The 24,711-nt window shown below is 42.2% G+C and overlaps 1 protein-coding gene across 1 annotated transcript; it reads left to right on the forward strand.

Moving 5' to 3' along the window:
* The first annotated feature begins 2,347 nt into the window (after positions 1 to 2,347).
* LOC149222220 (uncharacterized) lies at positions 2,348 to 3,550 on the forward strand. Its single transcript, XM_089387541.1, has one exon. The coding sequence runs from the start codon at positions 2,348 to 2,350 to the stop codon at positions 3,548 to 3,550; it is 1,203 nt and encodes a 400-aa protein (XP_089243667.1).
* Positions 3,551 to 24,711: the final 21,161 nt, after the last annotated feature.

Consider the following 24,711-nt stretch of genomic DNA (forward strand, 5'->3'; position numbering starts at 1 on the left):
TCTGATCCTTGAAACAAAAGTTATGATGATTTTCCCTAGGTCACATGTTTGAGACTGAATTTTGGAGCCTGGAAAATCCCTAACTTCTTCGAACAATATATCAGAAAATATAGCGAAACATGATTTGAAATTCTTGGAATACCGAACCGGTAGAGATCAAACCCAGTAAAATTCTGAATATTAATGATGGTCTGGATAGCGATTAGCAAAAAAACTCATACAGGTCCTATAGAAATATAAAGGGGCTTTTTCATGGGATTATCCTGATATGAAAGGAATAGACCCGAAAGGAGGATGGCGCACTCTGCAGCTGCCCGTGAGGGTTTCGGTTAGGGTTACTGTAAACCCTCGCACAACCGCCTGAAGCTACCCGCGCACCTGAACCGCCTGTTACCTGGCCCGGATTTTCTGGCACCATCTGTCGTTTTCAATATGACCTCGAACACTGTCGGTGACGTTATGGAAACGGAGGAGGAGGTTGATTATTCTGAGGATCCGCTCCCCTCACAGGTTATTTTTGGTCGACCACATTTCAGCTCGTCTTCTGCAGGCCCTAACCGTTCGCCGCACACATCGTCGCATCTCTCTCCTGTGGTCACTCTCCCGGATCCCCACCCTCCACACTTGCCTGAAGGTTCTTCTCCTCACGCGCCCCCCTGGAACTCCCCCCTCTGTCTCCAGGGACCCTCCGCTTCCTGTCGACTGTCATTCCACTGTTGCCTTCTTTTGATCCGCACCCTCCATCCACCTCATTCCTGGCCGCATCTTCTTCAGGACTCCCCCCCTCGTCAACGACCGGGCCCTCTGCCCCCATCCTCTCACCCTCGGGTTGTTTTGAAACCCCCGCCGTTAGGGTCAGCTCATCGAAGGCAACCCCTCTGTAAAGCTCCTCGGACCCATTGGCGGACCACCCTTCAGCTCCGCGTTCAGGAAAGAAAAGAACTAGGTGCGTCAAAGCTATTTCCAGGGACATTTCAATTCGGTTTGGAGAGACTTCGGTTATTGGGGAGGCTGCCAAAATGGCGAACACCATCCTAGTCGGGCATGTTCGAGGGCGTGCATATTCGGCTGCCCGGCTCACCCTCTGGGTGAAGGAGATCTGGGGAGGGGTTCTTAAGGAACTCCCTGAGGTGCAAGTTCTGCCCCGAGGCTGGTTCGCCCTGCATTTCGCCAAGGAAAACTACACTGATATGGTACTATCCAGGTACTGGCACATCGAGATGGCGCCGGTGTTGTTAAAGAGATGGAGCCCCCTCTTCGACCCTGAACGAGAACAGATAGGGGCTGGGCCATTATGGGTTTGCCTGCCTGGGCTCCCCCTACAGTACTGGAGCGAAGAAGTCTTCATTCGCATCGGGAACGCACTGGGATCCTACCTCGACCATGACTGCACTTTTGTGGAGTCCAGGAACAGAACGCTTGCTCGCATCCTCGTTCACCTAGACACCCGCGAAGGCTTGGAGGAAAAGATTACTCTTCACTGGGGCAGATTCACGCGGGTTCAGATTCTGGATTATGAAGGGGTGCCATTCAGATGTCGTCGATGTCACAGAGTGGGACATATTTTCAAGGACTTCCCTCTCAACAAAAAACAAGAAGATGCTCCTTTGACATCTACCATTCCCTCGAGGACCATCTCTCCGGCCGCACAACGCTCTCTGGCTGCGAGCACCCCCACCAGCACAGCTCAACAGGCACATGGTGCAGCTCAATATACTGTATCAGCGCCGGTCACCAGATCTCGGGTAGCCTCAGCAGCCACTACTGCTCCGGGTACTTCTCATCTCTCTTCTCTGTCTTTATACTCCAATGTTCCCTCTTTGCACTCTCCTGCATTGTCTGTTGCATTTTGTACATTTCCCACCTCACCGGCCATTGCACCTTCGGCGCCCTCATCTCATATGCTTCCCTCGCCATCATCCTCTCCATCATCCTCCCGGGGTTCTAAGCATAACTATAATCTTCGCCCTCGTTCCCACATCCTAGGCTCACATCTGAAAATTGCTGGATTGGGCATCTCATCACCGGGGTCGAACCCTTTATCTGCTCAGGGGAGAAAATCTCATATTACTAAAGCTATCAGGAGAGCGGAAGCCGAAGTTGCCACTGGGTGACAATCCACTATCGTTGGGGTTCTTAGAGTGATGAATACCCCTGGGAACCTTCCTCCATGAAGTGCCTTTCCTTCAATTGCAGAGGCCTAGCTAGCGCCTCCAAGAAGCTAGCCCTGAAATGACTGTTTGGATCTTCTCCTGTAGATATAATCCTTCTCCAGGAAACCCTGGGCCCTGCCGACTCCATATCTGCTTCTCTCTCCTCCATCACCCCGGGATGGCAATACTCGACGATGGACTCCACGGGTCGTTCGGGGGGTCTTGCGATTGGTTTCAATCCTGCTACTATTAGGGCTCATGGTACTTGGGGGGGACCTGGATTCATGGGACTCGACCTCTTCTCGGCTGATCTGGGTAAAAGCCTCCGGGTTATTAACATTTATGGACCCTGCCATCAAAGAGAATCCTTCTGGAATCACCTCCTGAGTTTATCGATCTTCACTGCTGAGAATATCATCCTGGGGGGTGACTTAAACTTTTCACTGGGCTATAGTGAATCCTGGGGGTCTATGGCACAGATAGACTCGATAACCGAATATATGACCGACCTCCTGGATCACCATGACCTGCTTGATGTTCCCATGAATAAACCTCTCCCCACCTGGAGGAACAGAAGAATTGGAGAAGCTGCCCTGGCACGAAGACTAGATAGATTTATGATGAAAGGTACTCTGTTTCAGCAGCTTCATCATTACAAACAATGGGTCGGTTCTAGAGGAATATCTGATCACCATCCTATCTACCTGGAGATTGCGGGTCCTAACCAAAAACCAAAAGCCCCCTTCAAATTCAACCATAGCTGGTTACAGGACCCATCCTACATTAAGTTGGTCAAGGACTTCTGGATACTACATCCGATCGACAGATCAGACTCGCTGGCAAAGGGATTCTGTATGAATCTATCGCAGCTCAAACATCTTACTATCGATTGGGCCAGAGAAAAAAACCATAAGGAGAATTCTGCACTTAAGCTCATAGAATCAGAACTATCCACCCTCACAGATTACAGAGGATTGGGTTTTACCACAACTGAAGACAAAGCCCACCTGGTGGATCTAGAAAACCAGAAGCTAAAAATCTTGAGGGAGCGAGAAGAATCTGTCAGACTTCGTAGTAGAGCTACTTGGCTAAAAGCCGGAGATGACAATACTCGCTTTTTTCATAATTATGCAAAAGGCAGAAAGGTAAAGAACACCATTTGGAGCCTCCCTATGCCAGACGGTGGTGTAGCAGACACTTTCCCCAAGCTCTCACAGCTGGGATCATCCCACTTTAGGAACCTCTACAAACAGCCACCGGGTGCAACTATTGCAGATATCATCAACATTGCTGGTCACTTCCCCAGATTTGTAAATGATGAAGAAGCGGACATCCTCTTTGATCCAGTGACACCTGAAGAACTTGAAAGCACCATTAATTGGTTCAAGAAGGATTGAAGCCCGGGGCCGGATGGATGGACCATCGAAGTTTACATCGCCTTCTATGAGCTAATTAGCAAGGACTTACTGAGGGTGGTTGAGGAATGTAGAGTATCGGGATCGCTATACAATGCTATCAATTCAACTTTCATAGCTCTAATCCCCAAATCTGATTCCCCTTCCTCTTTTGATGATTACTGTCCCATCTCCCTCTGCAACGTGCTCTACAAGATCATTTCCAAAATCATAGCAAATCGCATCCGTCCCATCTTGTCTCGTCATATCGCTCCTCAACAATTTTCCTTCCTCGAACATCGACAGATCCATGAAGCCATTGGAGTGGCTCAAGAAGCCCTCCATACTATCTGGACCAAGCATCACAAGGCCATTACCTTAAATATTGATCTAGCCAAGGCTTTTGACCGGGTCAGTTGGCTCTATCTCAAGATGCTTCTCATTCATCTGGGGTTCCCTAATAATTTCATCACTTGGATCATGGCCTGTATCACCACTCCCACCTTCAGTGTTCTGATAAATGGATCTGCATCCCATTTCTTCCACTCTGAATGTGGTCTTAGACAGGGCCGTCCTCTGTCTCCCCTCTTCCTGATCGTCATGGATGGCTTGAGTTGCCTTATTGAATCAGCTAAGAGAAATGGGGATCTTTGTGGCCTTAAAATTACAGATGACTGCTTCCTCACACACCTTCTTTTTGTAGACGATGTCCTGATCTTCCTTTATGGCAGTATTCGAGATTCTCGCTCCTTCTCTAACATTATCCCCCTTTTCTCATCTGCCACAGGGATGCTCCAACCACTCAAAATCCTCCATTATTATTTCCAGAACTTCTATCCAGGAATCACAACTGGCCCATCATCTATTTCCTTATAGCATCCATCCCTTAGACAATGGACTCAAATATCTGGGGTTCAGGATCAAGCCTGTCAGCTCAAAGATCATGGACTGGGTATGGCTTGTTGCAAAATTGGAGAAGCGCCTCAATATCTGGAGCCATCGATATCTCTCTCGAGCGGGCAGACTTGTACTGGTAAAAGTTGTCTTGGAAGCGACCCCGGTCTTCTAGATGGCTCTTGCCTGGATTCCGCGAAGCATATTGAACAGGTTACAGCAAAATTGAAATAGATATCTGTGGAACAGAAATCAGGATAAGCGCATATATGCTTGGGTCGGATGGAAAAAGATCACAACACCAAAAAAATGGGGAGGATGGGGCCTAAAAGATCTTCCTACATTCGCTCAAGCACTCGCAGCAAAAATGGGATGGACCTTGCTCACTGGTAACAATCTATGGACTGTCATTACATATCATAAATATATATGGCCTCTCCATATCTTGGATTGGATTCGCCTCCCAACCTGGCCAAAATCTGGCATATCATCAGTATGGAAAGCTCTACTCAACTCTATGCCAATTATCAGGGATAATTTGGTATGGAAAATCAATGACGGAACTCTGGCTCGTATTGGTTTGGATCCATGGAATGGTAGTGGCGGTAGGCATATTCTACCCGAAGCTCTCATCCGTCATCTTCACTCACATAACATTAAAGTATTGGATGACATTGCAGATCCACAAAACTCTTCCATATTCGACCAGTGCTGGAAATTAGGAGTCCAGATTAATATCCCACCCCTCTGGCACTAGGACTGGTCTTCATATATCAGCGCATTAACAGATTCGCATATCAGGATCAAACAAGGGCAGGATGAACTCATATGGTATCACTCGGAAAACGACATCTACACTCCAAAGTCTGGCTACCTCACTTTGATATCACACAAGGTTCCAGACACTATCTCATTTTGGTGGAAATCTGTTTGGAAACTCACAGCTCCCCCAGGCAAAAACTTTTCTTCTGGTGCATATTAAAAGGAGTTGTCCCCACTGGGGAATATCTCATGCATCGTGCAGTCCACGGACCGACCTGGTGCACCCTATGCAAACTCACCTCAGAAACGAGTGCTCACCTGTTTATAAACTGCTCTTCATTAAAGACATTATGGCAAACACTATCATCCTCTATACAACACTCTGGAAAATGGGAGGGAGAAGACATAATTCGAACTTGGGAATCTTAGTACTACAACCACAAAAACTCCAAACTACAAAGTCTGCCTGTAGTCATTTGCTGGTATCTATGGCTTGCCCGAAATCGATCGATTTTCGATGATAAACCGGTAAACTGGCCGCATCTTACTGCCCTCATCACTTCGGCCTATAACGAGCTGCCTGAGCCGCCTCAGCCTAGAGCTAGAATTCCGCACGACCCCCCGAGAATTGATCACAACACTCCATGGGCTTATTTCGATGGCGCAGCCCAACAACAGGGCTGTGGGGGCGGCTTTCTATTATACATCAATGAACAGCACTTTTACAAAGCGAAACTGGGTTTGGGATCTGGCACAAATAACTTCGCTGAATTGATCACTCTCCGACACCTTCTGCATTTTGCATTAGGACACAACTGCATGCATATACATATATTTGGAGATTCGAAGATAGTCATTGATTGGTTCAACAATACTACTGTATGCCACACACACACTCTCAGCTACATATTGGATGATATCAACATTCTAAAGGCACAATTCACTGATATCTCTTGTCAACATATCTACAGGGAATACAACAGCAGTGCCGACCAACTATCCAAGGAGGCCACGACACTACCCAGAGGAGAGTGGATGATCCAGGAGCAGCGTGGATCAAATGCATACCAATACTATCATCGTCCGTATATAGATACACACTATCACAGGGCAGCCAGCCCATGAGATGCAGATCTGAAAATGATACTTTTTGGAACTTATTGTACATAGCTGATAATACAAACTACTTGCAGCCCTGCGTGGCAATATGTATATATATAACAGAACAACACTGAACATCCTGCGTGATGATTTTTGCTTTTTGAACAGATTAGATATATAGATATACCCATATGTGGCAGAAGAACTTATAGCATATGCAAAATGCATCTACAATATGTAATTTTTCAAAGATAATGAAAGATTACGATTTTTCCAGTGGGAAAAAAAATGATTTGAAATTCTTGCACAAAGTTCATCAAGATTTTGGATCCACATGGTCACAATTTCATCTTCTGAATCTTTGTAGAAAAAAAAGGTATAGTGAAAATTCCACAATGACCTATTTATGACAATGAAACCCTAGAATCCACTTAGATGGAGCGATATTTTGATCTACAGGATGTGCAACCCTCACAAAAGATATGTATTGCATCTCTATATTTAGAACGCAATCAGTTTGTATGGTATATATGTCCTTTTTCTTGTAAACCACTTGTCACCTGGTCAATTTTTATGGAGGAAATGATAGCACATTATGAAGATACAAAGAGAAACAACTTCTTTAGCGAATTGATAAATATCAAACAAAAGGGATCAATGGTGGAGCACATTGAATACTTCCAAAAATTTAATCTTAGGGTAATCGATATTCTAGAGGAGCATAGGATTGATGTCTTCATAGGGACTTTAAAATATAACATCCATCATGAGGTTCACCTTTGGGAACTTGATTCATTGGATAAGGAATTTAGGGTGGCAAGAAAAATTGAAAGCAACAACAGGGAAGTCTACCACTCAGGAATATAAAGACGGAAGTGTTTCTACTCCTGGTATTCACAACCTACAAGGTTGACACCACAAAAATTAGAGGAAAAAATAGCAAAAGGGATTTGTTACAGTTGTGATAGAAAATACCCTAAATGTTATAAGTGTGCTGAGAATAAATTATTCTACATAGATTGTGAAGAGGAGGAAGAAAAGGAACAAGAAACATCAAAAGAGGAGGATATGCACTAGGAACCAACCCAGAGAAAGAAGAAATGAATATGACCATATATTGTAATGCATTATAAAGAATTACCACTCCTCAAACTCTCAAGATAAAAGGATAAATGAAGAAGAAAAAGGTAATATTGTTGATTGATTTGGGTAGTACCCATAATTTTATTCATTGTAAGATATCCAAAGACTTGAATTGCTTCCTATATCCAACACCATAGTGTCAAGAGATGGTTTCAAATGGGGGAACTATAAATTTCTCTATAAAGTGCCATAATATCAATATGACCATGGGGTAATATGTATTGAATAATCCAATTCTTTCCATTCCAATGGGTAGTGCTGATGTTGTACCAGGAGTCAAGTGGTTACAATCTTTGGGGATGATAACTTTCAATTTTCAAGAAATTTTCTTGATTTTTTTTTGGGAAGGAAAGGAAGTTGAATTAAGGGTTATCGCAAGGAAAGCAGGAAAGATAATAAACTCTAATGGCATGGAAACTATTATGAATAAATAACAGCAAGGTGTAATTTCACAATTATGCTCACTAGAGGTTCAAACATTGAAATCATCTATTTCTCCGAATCTCCAAAAAGCCTTGGACAATCATTCCAAGGTATTTGAGACCCCCAAAGGCCTCCCACCTATTCATGATCATGATCATGCTATTAATTTAATTAAAATAAGTGTTCCTCCAAAAATTAGGCCTTACAGATATCCTTATGCTCAAAAAAGTGAAATTGAACATATAGTTGCAGAAATGTTAGAGATTGATAAAATTCAACCTAGTCAAATTTCTTTCTCTGATCCAATAGTATTGGTGCACAAGAAGGATGGATCATGGTATATGTGTCCCGATTATTGGGAGATCAACAAGCTTACTATTAAAGATAAATTTCTCATTCCTATCACTGATGAATTACATGGAGCAATTTACTTCACCAAACTAGATCTTCATTCAGGATATCATCAAATTACAATGAAGATTGAAGATATTCCGAAAAAAACATTCAAAACTCATGAGGGTCATTCTAAATTTTTGTTCATGCCTTTTGGCCTTACTAATGCACCTTACACATTTCAAGGTTTGATGAATTCCATTTTGAAACCATTCCTTAGAAAATTCGTGTTAGTATTTTTTTATGATATACTAATCTGCAACAAGTCTTGGAAGGATCACGTTCAACATGTTGATAGGGTGTTCAAACTATTGGAAGGGAACAAAATTATATGAAAAACCTCCAAATGTTTCTTTGGAGTACAAGAGGTGGAATATTTGGGTCATATTATATTTGATGAGGGTGTTAAGGTAGACCCTAACAAAATCAAATCCATTGAGGAATGGAAAATCCCCATAACCATAAAGAATATTCGATGATTTCTCAGGTTGACAGGGTCTTATCACAAGTTTTTTAGAGAATAGTGGAACCTATAACATCACTACTAAAGAAATATGCATTTCCTTGGACTCCAAAAGCAACAAAGTCCTTTGAACATATGAAAGAGGAAATGTGCTAGGCATCGGTCTTAGCTACGCCAGACTTCATTAAAACTTTTATTATGGAATGTGATGCATCATGAAATGGAATTGGTGTTGTTTTAATGCAAGAAGGAAGACCCGTTTCTTTTGAAATTCGTGCAATCAAAGAAAAGTACTTAAAAAAACCTATTTATGAGAAGGAAATGTTGGTAATATTACGTGCACTAAAGCAATGGCGACATTACCTATGGGAATACACTTAAAGGTAAAAGGAGATCACGATAGTAATAAATACTTTTTGGAACAAATATTATCTTCAGAAGAGAAGAAAAAATGGGTGACAAAGATGTTGGGTTATGACTTTGAAATCATCTAAAAAAAGGGAAGAAAAATGTTGTCACAAATGCACTCTCAAGAAAGGATGAGGATGTGGAAGCATTTCTTTTTTTCATTTATATTATCCAACATGAGTGGATAATCGAAGCAAGGGATGAACGGAAGAATGGGGAAGAGGTGTGGTCACTTATTCAAAAGTTGCAACATGGTCCCAGTACATCTGATACGTTTACCTAGAAAAATGATTCATTATGGTACAAATATCGCTTATATATTTGTAAGAATTCCTAACTCAAACAAAAGATTCTTTTCGAATTGCACACATCTCCCTTAGGAGGGCACTTAGTGTTTTTAAAAACTTACCATAGGGTGATGAAGGAATTTCTTTTGGATGGCCTTAAATATGATATTCAGAAGTTTGTGGAAGAATGTTTGGTTTTCCAACAAAATAAAGTTGAGACAGTTAAGATCTTGGGTCTGTTACAACCTTTAGCCATTCTAAGTTAGCGTTGCGAGGAGGTCTGAATGCATTTTATCACAAGTTTACCCAAGACTAGAGGAAAGACTGTCATCATGGTGGTTGTTGATAGACTTACCAAGTATGCACACTTTTGTGCATTATATCATCCTTTTAAAACCAGTGTAACTGCTACTAGATTTATGGAAACAATTCAAAAGCTTGTGGAAACCCAAAAGTTATAGTAAGTGACAAAGATCCCATTTTCACTGGAAATTTTTGGATGAATTTATTTTCTTGTCTTGCTAATCAATTAACTCATAACTCATATTACCATCCAGAATTTGATGGGTAAAATGAGATAGTGAACAAATGTTTGGAAGGATATCTTCATTGCCTTATATCTGATAAACAAACATAATGGGTCAAGTGGTTACCTCTAGCTGAATGGTAGTATAACACTTCCTTCCATCCTAAAAAAAAATTGATCCCATTTATGGCCCTTTATGGATATCATCCACCATCCATCACATCATCTTTAAGAGAAAATTCCAAGGTTCAAGTAGTTGAAGATCACATTAAGCATAAAAAAATAAGTTCTCCAACTCTTAAAGGATAACCTCACTATGGCACAAAATCAAATGAAACAACAGGCATATCAACATCGCTGTGAAAGAATTTTTGATGTAGGTGACTGGGTATTTTTATGGCTACAACCATACAGACAAATTTCTCTCAAGAAAGCTAAGAAGGATAATACATTATCACCTAAGTACTCCGGTCGTTACAAGGTGTTGCAAAAGATGTTGGGTGTGGAGCATGATTATCATCCTAATTTAGAGGTCTTTGTTTCAGCCAGATGTATACCCCAGGAAGGTGTACACCCCTCAACATGGGGGGTGCGGGGGGGACTTGGAAGTGCCACCAAAGCTAAAAACAGATGTAAAATTGCCTTGTAAAAGTATAGTAATTTCTAGTCAATCTGGGTCGTTCATTAGGCAGATGATCTGACGGTAGAATTTCTGTTTAGTTTAGGGTTTTTTTCCCTAGAAGGCAACCCCTCTCTTTGTATGAGGGTATTGTATTAAGGCTATGATATAGATGTGTATTCTCAGAGCGAGAAACAGGTAGGTGAGACTGTGAGAGAAAACATAGGATATTACAACATATATATTGTAGGTTGTGTCTCTTCATTTTGCTGGATAATAAAAAGGAAGGGCTGGCTGTTCGGGGTGGACCTAGCCCAAACTCGGTGTGTTAGTGTCGGTATCTTCATCCCTCCGTCAGTGATCAAATTCTCTTGTTGCGTTGCATGTTAGGTGTCTCGCTCAGTCAGCTGCATTCCATTATGATCATGGATAATCTGACGATAGTGGCTCATTGTAAATTTTCCCTCATGTCCTTAACTTGTTGGTCTATTTCCATTCATCTAGATCATCCGCAATCATTTTTTGTTTTTAAATCTGCAAAATTCATTTTTAGGGTTTTTTGTCCCATTAGGTCTAGGGTTTCGTCAAAAAGGTCTTCAAAGGGTTTAATAACGGTTAGCAGGTGCATTAGGAGGTTGAATAAAGTTCTAGTATCAAATAAATTCCATCATCATATGCCCAGAAATGAATTTTTCCTCAAAACTATGTTTTAAGGAAAAACATAGTATTTTATCTTTTCATGTATATAATTTGGTGTAATCCCAATTTTTTATATGTAACAGTTTCAGTGGAAACCCTGGTCACCTTGCCAAGCTTTAGCAGCTCCATCCACTACAAGGCAAACAAAAAATCAAGTCATTCAGTTAATCAGAGGCAAAATAAAGCAAAACTGCCTAAAACAGAGTTTGAAAAGAAAGTGTCAAATGTAAACATTACAAAAGTGGGTTTTACGAAGTGAAAAATTAAAGTCTTTTGTATATAAGTTATTTCTTGTGTTTAAAAGACTCATTTGCATCCAAAAGAGCAAGAGAGATTTAGAGCAAGCTCGTGGTAGGAAAATCGCAGCAAACAGTTACAATTTCATGGGCACGGCGCATTGGGTCACTGGCGCGGCCCATAGGGCTGGCGCGGTGCATTGGGCCACCTTCCATAGTATAAAAACTATACTGGAACGATGGATACAGGAGGCGCGGCGCGTTGGGTTTGTGGTGTGACACATAGAGCTGCAAGCCGTTTTCACCACAAATTCGTCCAAATTCTCAATTTTCTTGGTTTCCTGTCTTAACATGTTTATGATTATTTAGTAAAAAAAAATTTCAAACCCTACTTCCATGCGATTTTTTCTTAAAACATGATTGCTTAGGTTTTGTAAATTTATTTTTGTTGCCATCACTCCATCACCTTTTTATTCCCTCACTTCTTTTCTAGTTTCATTAACCCATTTTAATATCCCCCATATCCTTAAATTCATTCACCCCTATCCCCAATTCCCATTATCCCAAACCCTCGCTACAAAATTCCCAAACCCTAATTGCTATCCCAAAAGCCTAAAAATTGTCCCTAAAACCCTTCAATTCCCCAAATTCTAGTTAGCAACATTCCCAAAATCACTCTTACCCTCTCCCTTCATAGTCCCTCATACATTTTCATACACTTGGCAGCAAAAGATCAAAGACACTTAAAATCTCTTCATACTCATCTAAGACAACACAGGCATTTTTCAAACATGGAGTCTGATCCTTCTTATGACTGAGATGAAGAGACACACAGTGACTCTCCTACCGAAATTCATGCACCAAGGAGACCTCACAAGGGTGGTAAACATATAAGAGAGGAACCTACTTCATTTGCCGAGTTGCAGGCCTGCCCTTTTTGTTATAGACATTTTTGTGCCTTACAGCATTGAGCATGAAATGTCCATAATCTAAGGGATCCAAAGTCCCTAAACATGTTGTTCCTACCCCTAGAGAAACAAGGCTAACAAACCACAACAATTCACAAAAGTTCTCCACCTGAAACTGCTCAGAAACAAGTCAATTCAGGATCATTTCAGTGGCTACACTAGCTGTCTGCGCTGAATGTCAAAGCCAACACTGGCTACCTGCATTGAATGTCAACTGGAACAAAGGCTACCTACGCTGAACGAGAGTGGACAAGTGGCAGGCTCATTTCTCAAGGTGTCAAAACCCAGGAAGCTTCCAAAATGACACTTGCCTCAGGGAATTCGACTGGTGATGAGTAAGAGGTTCCAAATCTCCAAGTGGAAGCAAGAACCTCCAAGTGGACTCAAGAACTGACAGAGGGAGAGGACACTAGTCAGATCTCAAGCTGACTCATCCTCTCTCCAAACATCTATATATGGATCTCTCCTCCATGAGATCTAGAGGCTGGAATTTTGTTATTGCAAAGAATTGCTGTTGGTTTGAGATTGGAATCATTGGGTGCTTAATGCTTTGAAGGGGCTGAAGATAGGAATTCCATTTGCTGGGAAGGAGATGCTGGATTGGAGCCCTCTAGGTTGTATCTCTTCCTGAACCTTGTTATTCATCAATAAAGCTATCTTGGTTTCTCCTATATGCTGATGTATTTTGATATATGAATGTATTAGTGTATTTGGTTTATTTCTAATCCTAAATCAGTTATGAATGTGAATATCTATCTTTGTGTAGTGTTCTTCTCTTGTCTCAAGTAGCTTTTCTCTTGTCGCAAGTAGTTGTTCTCTTGTGATCTTGCAGGAAGTTGTAGCTGGATAAGCAAGAAGGCAAGTAGCTGTGAACACCCAAAGAGAAGGGAGATTGGATCGAGGGACAAACGGAAGACACCGGTAAGTCTATTGATCTCTATTCTTTCACATTTCATAAAGGAAGAAACCAGTATAGCTGTACTCGTTTGTTGCTAAGGCACTGTCACACCTTAGGTGGATAGGATCGTCCTGCATAGGCATTTTTCCCCACAACAAATTGGCGACTCCGCTGGGGAGATTTGTTTAGTCATTTTATTTGTGTTTCTATCATTGTTTATTTCACAGACTTGACAGCAACAATCGAACTGCATCTTTCCCGGATGCAAAGTAGACAGTTGCTGCTTTGATCCAATTGCTGGAATTGTCTATGATCTTAACAATGGATTCACAAATGATTTGATGATCCTTGTGATAGATCTTAGTAGCCCCTCAAAGCATCCCTTTGATTGTACCTTTCTTGTGTTTCTGATTTGGCCTGAAAACGTTGATTATTGAGCAATCTGTGACCCAGAACCCAGTGAGAAACGAGAGTTTCTCCTTCAACGCGACCACTGTGAAGGCATTCTGCATTTCAACGCAGGTCCCGTGAAGGCTACCTGCGCTGAATGTCAAAACCACAGTGTTGAGGTTGCGCTGAACCAGTGTGGCCTTGTGCAGCTGGGGTTCTCTGCTCTCTGTTGCCCTGTTTTGATCTCTGTTTTTTGCAGCCTGTAACCAGCATAGGTACCAGTCTGATAACTCCTTTTCTCTGCTTAAATTCCACCTCCTTTTGTACAAAAAGACTGTGAGTGTTTTTATGTGTTTGTGGCGTCATTTACAGTTTTCCTTTGCATGAGTGAAATAGTCATCCTGTAGCCCTTGATTCAGATCTGTTGAGTGTGATCTTAGAAGAGAGTTCATTGGTCGTTTGCAGATTGATTATACATTTACTTTTGCTTATTGGTTTGAATTTGTCTCTTTTAAGTTTCGAAACAAGTCTTTATTTCGAAAATCGTTAAGTGTTGTAATCTCTTCTACCCTCTCTGATTTCGAAAAAGTAAACTTGTTTGTATTGATCATTTAAAAGCAAATTCAAAGTTGTACAAAAAGCTTTCTTTGTAGGCATCAATACTAAGAAAGCGGAAAACAAACACCTGCATTGTGCATTTTGCATTTGATAGTTTGTATGTTGGATTTAGGAAAAGTGCATTAGAGTGTGTTGATTGCTCTTTGAGAAAAGATGGTGTCTTTCTTTTCCCTTAGTAGCTAGGATTTTCAAAGTTGAAAAGATATAAAGCTTGCTTATCATCTTTAGACTGCATTTAGGAATTTGTATCATACATCTCGTGGTGAACCTTGAAAGGCAACCTTTAAAAAGATCAACCTAAAATAAATTGAATGAACTTAACAACGCTTTGTAACATAACGCACAACATAGAGGTCTAGGCTAGAGACGTGTTTCGGCGTCGTTAAGCCTGGTGACTGTCGATCTCGTGGATGGTGGGTGATTCCTCTTGAGGGACGATAGCACCAGTACGGATTGCGCTCCCACGTACCGTCACATATATATTGGGAGACCCCTATAGGCATAAAACCTTTATCCTTAGGAAGCCGTGTCGGCCGCCCTACTGATCACAATGCACTCAACACAGCATTCAGGAAGATCGACCACCCGTACCCTAAAAAGTATTCTGGGGTTTTGCGAAAAGTTTGGCACACCCTCTGCCTAGAAATCTAGAGCAGTTCCTTTTGGCCTTTTTCAGACTCTATAACAGAAAAAGTCCATCCGAGCATTTGTCACTTCGGGCTCGTTAAAACATCGAAGGAGACTAGAGTCATCTTTAGCTTTTTCTCGACTCTTTAAAATTGAAAAAGCAAGTTGTGTCCAAGCGTCGTTAAAATTTATTTTAAACGGAATAATCATCACCTTTCCCTCGTTGATCTTCGAAGTTAGTCTACCTTCATCACAAAGTTCTTGTAGAATCACTAGAAAATCTTTTGGATAGACTAAATATGTCTGAACAACCGTCGACATCTAGGACTGTGTCATCCGACACAGCAGCGGCAGAGCCTCTTGCCGCTACTCCAACGATGTTCGCTGGTATACCATCTGTCCCGGCAAATTGTCAACAACAAGCTGGGGTCCAATCAGAGACTGTTTCGACGACATGGTTAGTTCCTATTTCTTCATCCGGATTATCATCTGGTATTTCTTATGTTGAAACACAACAAATTGATCCAATGTGTCTTCAAAGGCCAATCTACCCTTTAAGTACTGGATTGCCACCATATGGAGGGCAGTATGCCTTTTCATTGTTCCCCCCGGAGAACAACCATATGTGAGTTTACAACAAAGTTCAGGTCAAACTGGAATTACATCCAGTGGATGGGTATCGATATTGCCTCAGCAACCAAGGGTTGCATATTCAATGCAACCAGTCCACCCTGTGTCGAATATTGCCACTATACCTGGTATGGTGATTGCGTCGCAAATACAAGCGCTACCTGTTGCATGTCAACCCCAAGTTTCTCAGGTTTCCATACAACAGCCTCTTGTCTCGACAACCCAATCACAACCTCCGGTTAGTGCCTCCTTATCTGGAGCGACTCGGGCTCAAACAAGTACTATGACTCCTCATCTTGGTCAATCATCCAGTATTGGACAACAACAAATGGTCCAACAACCAGAGTTGGTTCAAACTCAACAACCCCCATTCCAGCAATCATATCGAGGACTTGAGCAACAAGTCTTTGTAAGTAATGGGCAATCGCATTTACAAAGCGGTCACCAACAACCATATTATAATGGTTATGCCCATCAACCTTGTCAAAGTTGCCAGCATCAAATACCTTATGCTGGTATGCAAAGACCCACTGCTCAGGCGATTCCATCTTATCCTGGGTATGCTTCGCCTAACCTGAATCAACAGTTTCCCTTTGTAGCAACTCTAGAATTACCAGATCTAAACCGGCTGACGAATGATCCAATTGATTATGCCCCTTGGTGGCCAGCGATTCCGCATAAACTTCTGTCAGATATTCCTAAATTTAATGGAAATCCGGGTGAAGATCCGTCGAATCATGTGATGACATTTCATCTGTGGTGTTCATCAAACACCCTGAATGATGATTCGATAAGACTTCACCTTTTTCGGAGGACGTTAACGTGTCCAGCAGCAAAATGGTATATCGAATTGCCTAGAGCTTCATTCGACAACTTCAGTACCCTAGCCACGACTTTCTTAACCCATTTTCAATTACCCATAAGGTATGAAATGGGAACGGAACTGCTAACCAACTTCAAACAGACAACGGCCACTCACATATCTTATCATATACATGAGTGGCGTCGTCGTCGTAGGATGGTGAAAACATATGTTCCCGATCAGCTGTTAGCTGAATGGTTTATAAAGTCGTTACTTCCTGCTATAACAGAAGATGTGGCAAAGGGGGGAGTCGTAACAGAGGAGCAAGTTATTGCTCATGCACAATATCTAGACTTAGTTTATACTCAGTCTGGCACGCTCTACGACAAAATACCTGACGCCCCTAGACCGGAATTCTCAATTCCTCCTCCTCCTAAATCAAAAAATGACTCTCATGCCGACAATGGCGTGATTGGCGCAACAGACATGAAATCGACAAAGGCTATATCTAAAAAGGCCCGTAAGATTTCCGGTCAAAATGCAAATGAGGAACTTCTTGCCTCGGAAGTAAGTGTCATGTCGGACGACAAGTGCAAACAACTGAAGCAACTAGGGGGCAAGAAGAAAAAGAAAGGGAGAAAAAGGAAACCCCCTACGGGGTGTCATATATGCGATGAGGATCATTGGACAGCAGATTGTCCATACAAAGCTGAGCTTAAAAGATTCTTTAAGAGTTCGAAAACCTCAGCTGTGTTGACTGCTCCGTTTCCAAGCCCGGGAACCGAACTGGTTGCTAATCAAAATGCTTCCCGATCCCAAGTGCTTATGTTGTCTGTATCAAAGCAACAAAATGATGCTTTGACGAGGAATAAAGATTACAGGAATCCAAAGCTGTCGAACAACAAGGCTAATGAACAACCTAGTAGTTCAACAACAACTTTGACCGAAGTTGTGCCACCCATCGTTCCTGAGCCAATGATAAAGTTGCAAAAGAGAGCAGTTTCACAAATCGACATTTAATCCTTGTGCGAAAATAGCACAGATAGAGGACCTAACCCAATCGCCATCCGCTATGTCGACACTTGAGGTACTGCAAAATTGCTTCTCCCAAGAGCAAGATTTATTATCAGCAATAGGTGGGATTGACCGAATGGATTCCAATCTTGTGGCCTTTGATCATAAAGGATATGTGTTGTGGGGAAAAATGCCTATGCAGGATGATCCTATCCACCTAAGGTGTGACAATGCCTTAGCAACAAACGAATACAACTCTTATGATTTCTTCCTTTATGAAATGTGAAAGAGGGGAGATCGGCAGACTTACCGTTGTCTTCCGGTTGTCCCTCGATCTAGATCCTCTTCTATTTGTGTGTCCACAGCTACTTGTCTCCTCGCTTGATCAAGAGAACAGCTACTTGAATCCCACGATATCATAAGAGAACAGCTACCTGTGACAAGAGAACAGCTACTTGCGACAAGAGAAGAACACAATACAAAGGAAAATATACATATTCATAAATGATTCAGGATTAGAAGTAAATCAAATATACTAATGCAATCATACAAAATACACCAGCATATAGGAAAGAATCAAGATAGCTTTATTGATAAGTAACAGGGTTCAGGAAGAGATACAACCCATAGGGCTCCAATCCAGTATCTCCTTCCCAGCAGAATAGAATTCCTTCTTCAGCTCCCTTCAAAGCATTACACACCCAATGTTTCCAGCCACAAACCAACAACAATTCTTTGCAATTACCAAATTCCAGCCTTTAGATCCCATGGAGGAGAGATCCATATATAGATGTTTGGAGAGAGGATGAGTCAGCTTGAGATCTAACTAGTGTCCTCTCCCTCTCTCAGTTCTTGAGTCCAATTGGAGGTTCTTGCTTCCACTTGGAGATTTGGAACCTCTTACTCATCACCAGTCGAATTCCTTGATGCAAGTGTCATTTTGGAAGCTTCCTGGGCATTGACACCTTGAGGAATGACTCTGCCACATGTCCAAACTCGCTCTGCGCAGGTAGCTAGTGTTGGAGTTGACATTCAACGCAGGTAGCCAGTGTAGCAGTTGACATTCAGCGCAGATGCTCAGTGGAGCAGTTGACATGATCCAAAGTTGGCTTGTTTTTGAGTGTTTTCAGGTGGAGAACTTCTGTGAATTGTTGTGGTTGGTTTGCCTTGTTCCTCTAGGGGTAGGAACAACATGTTTAGGGACTTTGGATCCCTTAGATTATGGACATTTCATGCTCGAGGCTGTAAGGCACAGAAATGTCTATAGCAGTTTCCCCCTAAAGTATGAGGCCGTTTATCGGGTGAAATGCTTTATCCAGGAGGGTCCAAAGTTCATCCATCTGCTGGGAGGAGACCTGTAATAAAATACAATACAATACATTATGATTCATACTGCTTTCATGATCTAGCTGAGGCGGGCATTCCCATGCTCAGCTTTATAAATTCATTTTTGTACATAGAACAAACGATCGTCTGATGGTAGACTGATAATTTTGGCGAAATTATCATCCTTTGAGTAGGATGATCATCTGCTGCAATGATGTACATGTCAAATGTCTTTATCTTTCCTGAATATATATCGCAGCCCGGATGGATGAAACTAGATCTGGGGTCTTCAAACTCGTTCGATCTTCACTCTAAGTACAAGTCGATCCATGTGAGAATTGCGCTGAAGTCGAACATGGAAAGACATCGCTTGATTACCGGTCAATGATGTAAACCGTTAACAAGCACGAGAGGAATCACCGATAATGATGATGACCCTCAAGGTACTGCAGTACAATTCACGTGGTGTGAATAAAGTACTTGGCGTCGAACACCACGCAAAATCTTCTGGTCGAAGGTCATTGATGTATACCTGTCACCGGAAGTGAGAAACTTGCCATTGAGGCATGCAAGCTTCAAAGTACTGAAGGGGTTTGTTCCTAGATCAACTCCTTGGATAATGAGCTGATGTCGACAAGAAGCGATCCATCAAAGGAGGGCCTTGATGAATCCCACATCAGTGACACGGAACGGAGCTAATGATTTTAATGGAGGTGAAAACGATCTGTGACACATGATTCAGGGTGGCGGCCATGAATGGATGAAGGATAATGTATGGCAGTGGATGGGACCCGGTTAACTCTTTTTGAACGACTTCTCTTGAACATATGGCGACACTGATGCGATGGATCGGTAGCATTACCCCAAATATGGATGGTATGGCAAGACCATGGTGATGTGACCGGTGAATGAAACAACCCAACCCAATTGTGATACAGAAGAAAAGTGTCATGTTCAAGAGCGACCTGCTACCATCAAAGTTTTCTTGATTTTTCCCAATTTTTCCCCAGTCATTGCTGACCAGTACCTCTTTATTTTTGTCAAGCTTGAGGAGGATAACATATGCTTGTTCTATAACCTGCCCTTCGGGCAAGCCCATCGCTATGTTTTAACGAGCTTAGCGATAGTGAAACTCGTTCTCGTCTAAAGACAAGTTTGTCACTATTTAATAATTTTAACGAGTCTAACGACAAGGATAACTCGGTCCTTTTCATTTTTAGAGAGTCTGAAAAGGTACATAAAGTTAACTCCAAAATTCCTTTTTCGTCATCTAATCCCTTGAGTCCGAAAAAGTATAAAACAATACAGAAGGGATGAGTTTTCAATAATTTTAACGAGCCGAATAAAACAAGCGCTCGACCTTTTTGTGCAATAATCCCTCAGGTCCAAAAAGATTAAAATCTAGAGGAGGGATAGCTCTTCCTATCCTTTAACGAGCTGGAAGGCCAAAACTCGGCAATCTTTTCATATTTTACGAGTCAATTGAAAAGAGCTTAAAGAAGACTCTTCTTTTGAGGAACGAGTGATAAACAGGGATAGCAACTGATTCCAGGTACAGGTTGGAATTTTCCAATCACGGTAGTGTCACAAGGATGGCTAGGTGAAATCACTCTTCACAGCTGTTCCTCAAAATGGGTAAACAATCATATGGAGGTGAACGATCGGCCAAATGAAAAGTGGAGGTGGCAGGTGCAAACACGACCAAGGCTTTAACGACTGATAAATTACATTCACAGTGGTTATTTACCGGGATAGGTTCATTTTTTAGTTAAAAATGAGCTTAAACACTGGAGGAAACTCTGCTCATTGCTTATATTTATTTTTTAACGAGCATGAAGACCGCGTTAAAACTGCTCGGATCTTGCGTTTATTTTTTAACGAGCATGAACTTTATGCTAAAACTGCTCGATTACCCAGTCATAAGATAAGAGTGTCTCATGAAAGATCCCATTTTTTATAGAGCTTGTGCCTTACCAAAGCTATGCTCCCTCTCCTTTCTTTATGCAAGTTAGGAAACGACTAATCCTACGAGTTTAAAGGGTTAGACCTACAGGTTTAAAGGGAGGACCTAAAAATTTAAAAAATAAATAGTCGCCCCTTGCTTGCACTCCAAAAGGTTTGCATGCCCCCAGGTATAAAACAGAGTTTCAAGGTTACCTCTACTTACCCTCCGCCAAAACATTTGTTTTAATCGAGAGAGGCTTACCTCTTTCAGGTTACCCAAAGATTGTCTCGTTACTCTTTCAAACAAAACACTTCCTCGGCAATGTCTACCGAAATAGACAAGGGTGAATGACTGGTGCCAAACACGTAACTTTGACAAAAGAATCTTATTCTAGAACAACCCCTCTTCCATCCACGGACGGGGTACGGACTAGTCATATTCTCCCGCGGAAACCTACCCTATACCCAGAGTTTCCCTGCCGAAGCAGGCCAGGATGCATGCCCCCTGGGTTCCGGTCATATCCTCCCGGATTACTCGCACTCATCAGGAGGACGGACCGTGGGTTGAGACACTTCTTGCATGAATAGACCATTTAGGGATGGCACATGACTATTTGCGATGCGTGATCCGGGAAACGAAAGTTGGTCTACGAGCTTGACCATTCTTCCTTCATGCGGAAAACACATTACTCTAAAGAGTGAGGAGACTACAGCTCCCATGCAATATATATAGTCTCGTACAAGGAGTAGGTTATAATCCAAGGGTCCTTGAACGACCGTCACGTTCATTTGAATAATCTTCCCTTTCAATGTTATAGGCACATTGGGGAGGATCCCTAAAGGTCGACTGGTTCCTTTATCAAAACCTGATAGATTTCTCATCTCAGGTAAAAGCGCTGGAAAACCAAGCGCTTTCCAAGAAATAGAGGAAAGGATACTCACAGAAGACCCCTCATCAATGATAGTGCTACCCATTACCATTCTGTATATTTGACAAATAATTCTGAATGGTATACTGGCTGGCAACCGGGGTCTGCCTAGTTGGTTCCAATCAAAGGACACAACCAGGTTGCTTGGTGGTGGGACCGAATATACGGCCGGATAGCGCTCTGATGAACTTCCTTCCTGCGACAAAGGAATGGTGGCATTGCCCCCTTGATCATCAGAGTCAGTGCTGATGAAGAGAATCTGGACGGTGTCGTCTTTATTCTCCTTTGTGATGGTGTAATTCGAAGATGGAGCCTCTGAAGGCAAAACCGGGTCAACTGCCGTATCAACCTTTTGACTTTCGTCAGGCATGGATCCAGATGGTTCTTCTTCAATGACAGGTGCCTCGGCTGACCACCTGGGTGGCTCAGCCGGATTCTCAACTAGTGAGGGACTTGGCAGGAGTCTTTGATATCTAGGAGGGAGATGCGCTCGTAAAATCGGGCGATCTTCCAAAACTCTTTTTGCCTTGTCTAAGAAGGGAAAACGGTGGATGGCGCGATCACCTTCACACAGTCTACAGGGAAATTTAGCTCTCCCGCTCTATCCTGGAGCTTCACTCCCACTAGTTGACGGTGAGTAGTCGACATGGCTATCAGAGGTCGACGCTACCGAATTGTGCAAACGAGGGGACCAGTCTCTTAGTATCCGCGGGATACAGGGACAATCTCTATGGAAGTGGTCTCCCCTGCATATGACGCATGGCGATTTAGGCCTTACGAGTGCGGTGTGTGGATTTTTGTTAGATGACACTTGTTTGCCTCCAGTCGCCTTAGGCTCCTTCTTCTTCTTCTCTTTCTTGTTCTTCTCCTTCTTCTCCTTAGGAACCTGGTTTTTAATTCGACCAGTTCTGTCAAGCGAAGAGGAAGGAGGGGAGGAAGATGAAGTTAAAGGCTGGGAGGCAACTCTTGTCTGATCTAACTGTTGACTCGACTGTTCAGGAATGGTGGTATTCTGAACGACATTGGTTGAAAAGAGCCAAACTGGTAGGCCAATTGTCAGTCCTGGAAGCGACAATGTGGCCATGTGGGGCGCACCAACATCTCCCCAAGAGGGGAAGGGACTAGGATTTCCACCCAAGGGAACTCCTTGGTTGGTGTGCTCCATCTTTTCAACCTAAAGATCAACGCAGGATTAAAGGGTGATTGTTCCGTTTAAAATAAATTGTTAATGACGCTTTAGACACAACTTGCTTTTTCAGTTTTAAAGAGTCGAGAAAAAGCTAAAGATGACTCTAGTCTCCTTCGATGTTTTAACGAGCCCGAAGTGACAAATGCTCAGATGGACTTTTTCTATTATAGAGTCTGAAAAAGGCCAAAAGAAACTTCTCTGGAGATCTAGGCAGAGGGTGTGCCAAACTTTTCGCAAAACCACAGAATACTTTTTACGGTACAGGTGGTCGATCTTCGTGAATGCTGTGTTCACTGCATTGCGATCAGTAGGGCGACTGACACGGCTTCCTAAGGATAAAAGATATATTCCTATAGGGGTCTCCCAATATATACATGACGGTACGTGGGAGCACAAATCTGTACTAGCGCTACCGTCTCTCAGGAGGAATCACCCACCTTCTTCGAGATCGACAGTCACTAGGCTTAACGATGCCGGAACACGTCTCTAACCTAGACCTCTATGTTGTGCGTTATGTTACAAAGCGTTTTTAGGTTCATTCAGTTTATTTTAGGTTGATCTTTTTAAAGTTTTCCTTTCAAGGTTCACCACGAGATGTATGATACAACTTCCTAAATGCAGTCTAAGATGATAAGCAAGCTTTACAATCTTTCAACTTTGAAAATCCTAGCTACTAAGGGAAAAGAATAACACTATCTTTTCTCAAAGAGCAATCGGCACACTCTAATGCACTTTCCCTAAATCCAACATGCAACTATCAAATGCAAAATGCACAATGCAGGTGTTTGTTTTCCACTTTCTTAGTATAAATGCCTACAAAGAAAGCTTTTTGCACAACTTTGAATTTGCTTTTAAAATGATCAATACAAACAAGTTCACTTTCTTCGAAATCAACAAGGGTAGAAGAGATTACAATCACTTTGCTACTTTCGAAATAAAGACTTGTTTTGACACTTAAAAGACACAAATTCAAACCAATAAGCAAAAGTAAAACTATAATCAATCTGAAAAACAGCCAATGAACTTTCTTCTAAGATCACTATCAATCAGATCTGAATCAAAGGCTACAGGATGACTACTTTACTCATGCAAAGGAAGACCGTAAATGACGCCACAAACACATAAAAACATTCACAATCTTTTTTTACAAAAATGAGGCGGAATTCAAGCAAAGAAAAGGGTTTATCTGACTGGCACCTATGCTGGTTAAAGGCTGCAAAAACAGAGATTAAAACAGGGCAACAGAGGACAAAGAACCCCAGCTGCACAAGGCCACACTGGTTCAGCGCAGGTCTAACACTGTCAGTTTGACATTCAGTGCAGGTAGCCCCTTCGGGACCTGCATTGAAATGCAGACTGCCTTCACAGTGCCTGCGCTGAAAGAGAAACTCTCGTTTCTCTTGGTTTCTGGGTCACAAAATGCTAAAAAATCAACTATTTCAGGCCAAATCAGAAACACAAGCAAGGTATAAACAGAGGGATGCTTTGATAGGGTACTAAAGACTATCACAAGGATCATCAAATCATTTGTGGATCTAGTTTAGATCATAGACAAGTCCAACAACTGGATCAAAGCAGCAACTTTCTACTTTGCATCCGGGAAAGATGCAGTTCAATAGTTGTTTTCAAGTCTATGAAGTAAGCAAATGATGGAAACACAAATGAAATGAATAAACAAGTTCTTCCCCAGTGGAGTCGCCAATTTGTTGTGGGGAAAAATGCCTATGCAGGACGATCCTATCCACCTAAGGTGTGACAGCGCCTTAGCAACAAACGAATACAGCTATTATGATTTCTTCCTTTATGAAATGTGAAAGAGGGGAGATCGGCAGACTTATCGTTGTCTTCCGGTTGTCCCTCGATCTAGATCCTCTT

Source organism: Pinus tabuliformis, chromosome Q, assembly GCF_031772625.1.
Source record: "Pinus tabuliformis cultivar Carrire ecotype Pingquan chromosome Q, CPIR1, whole genome shotgun sequence".
Taxonomy (NCBI): Eukaryota; Viridiplantae; Streptophyta; class Pinopsida; order Pinales; family Pinaceae; genus Pinus; species Pinus tabuliformis.

Coding starts and splice junctions, on each gene's coding strand:
- LOC149222220 (XM_089387541.1), top strand. CDS start 2,348: ATGGACTCCACGGGTCGTTCGGGGGGTCTTGCGATTGGTTTCAATCCT.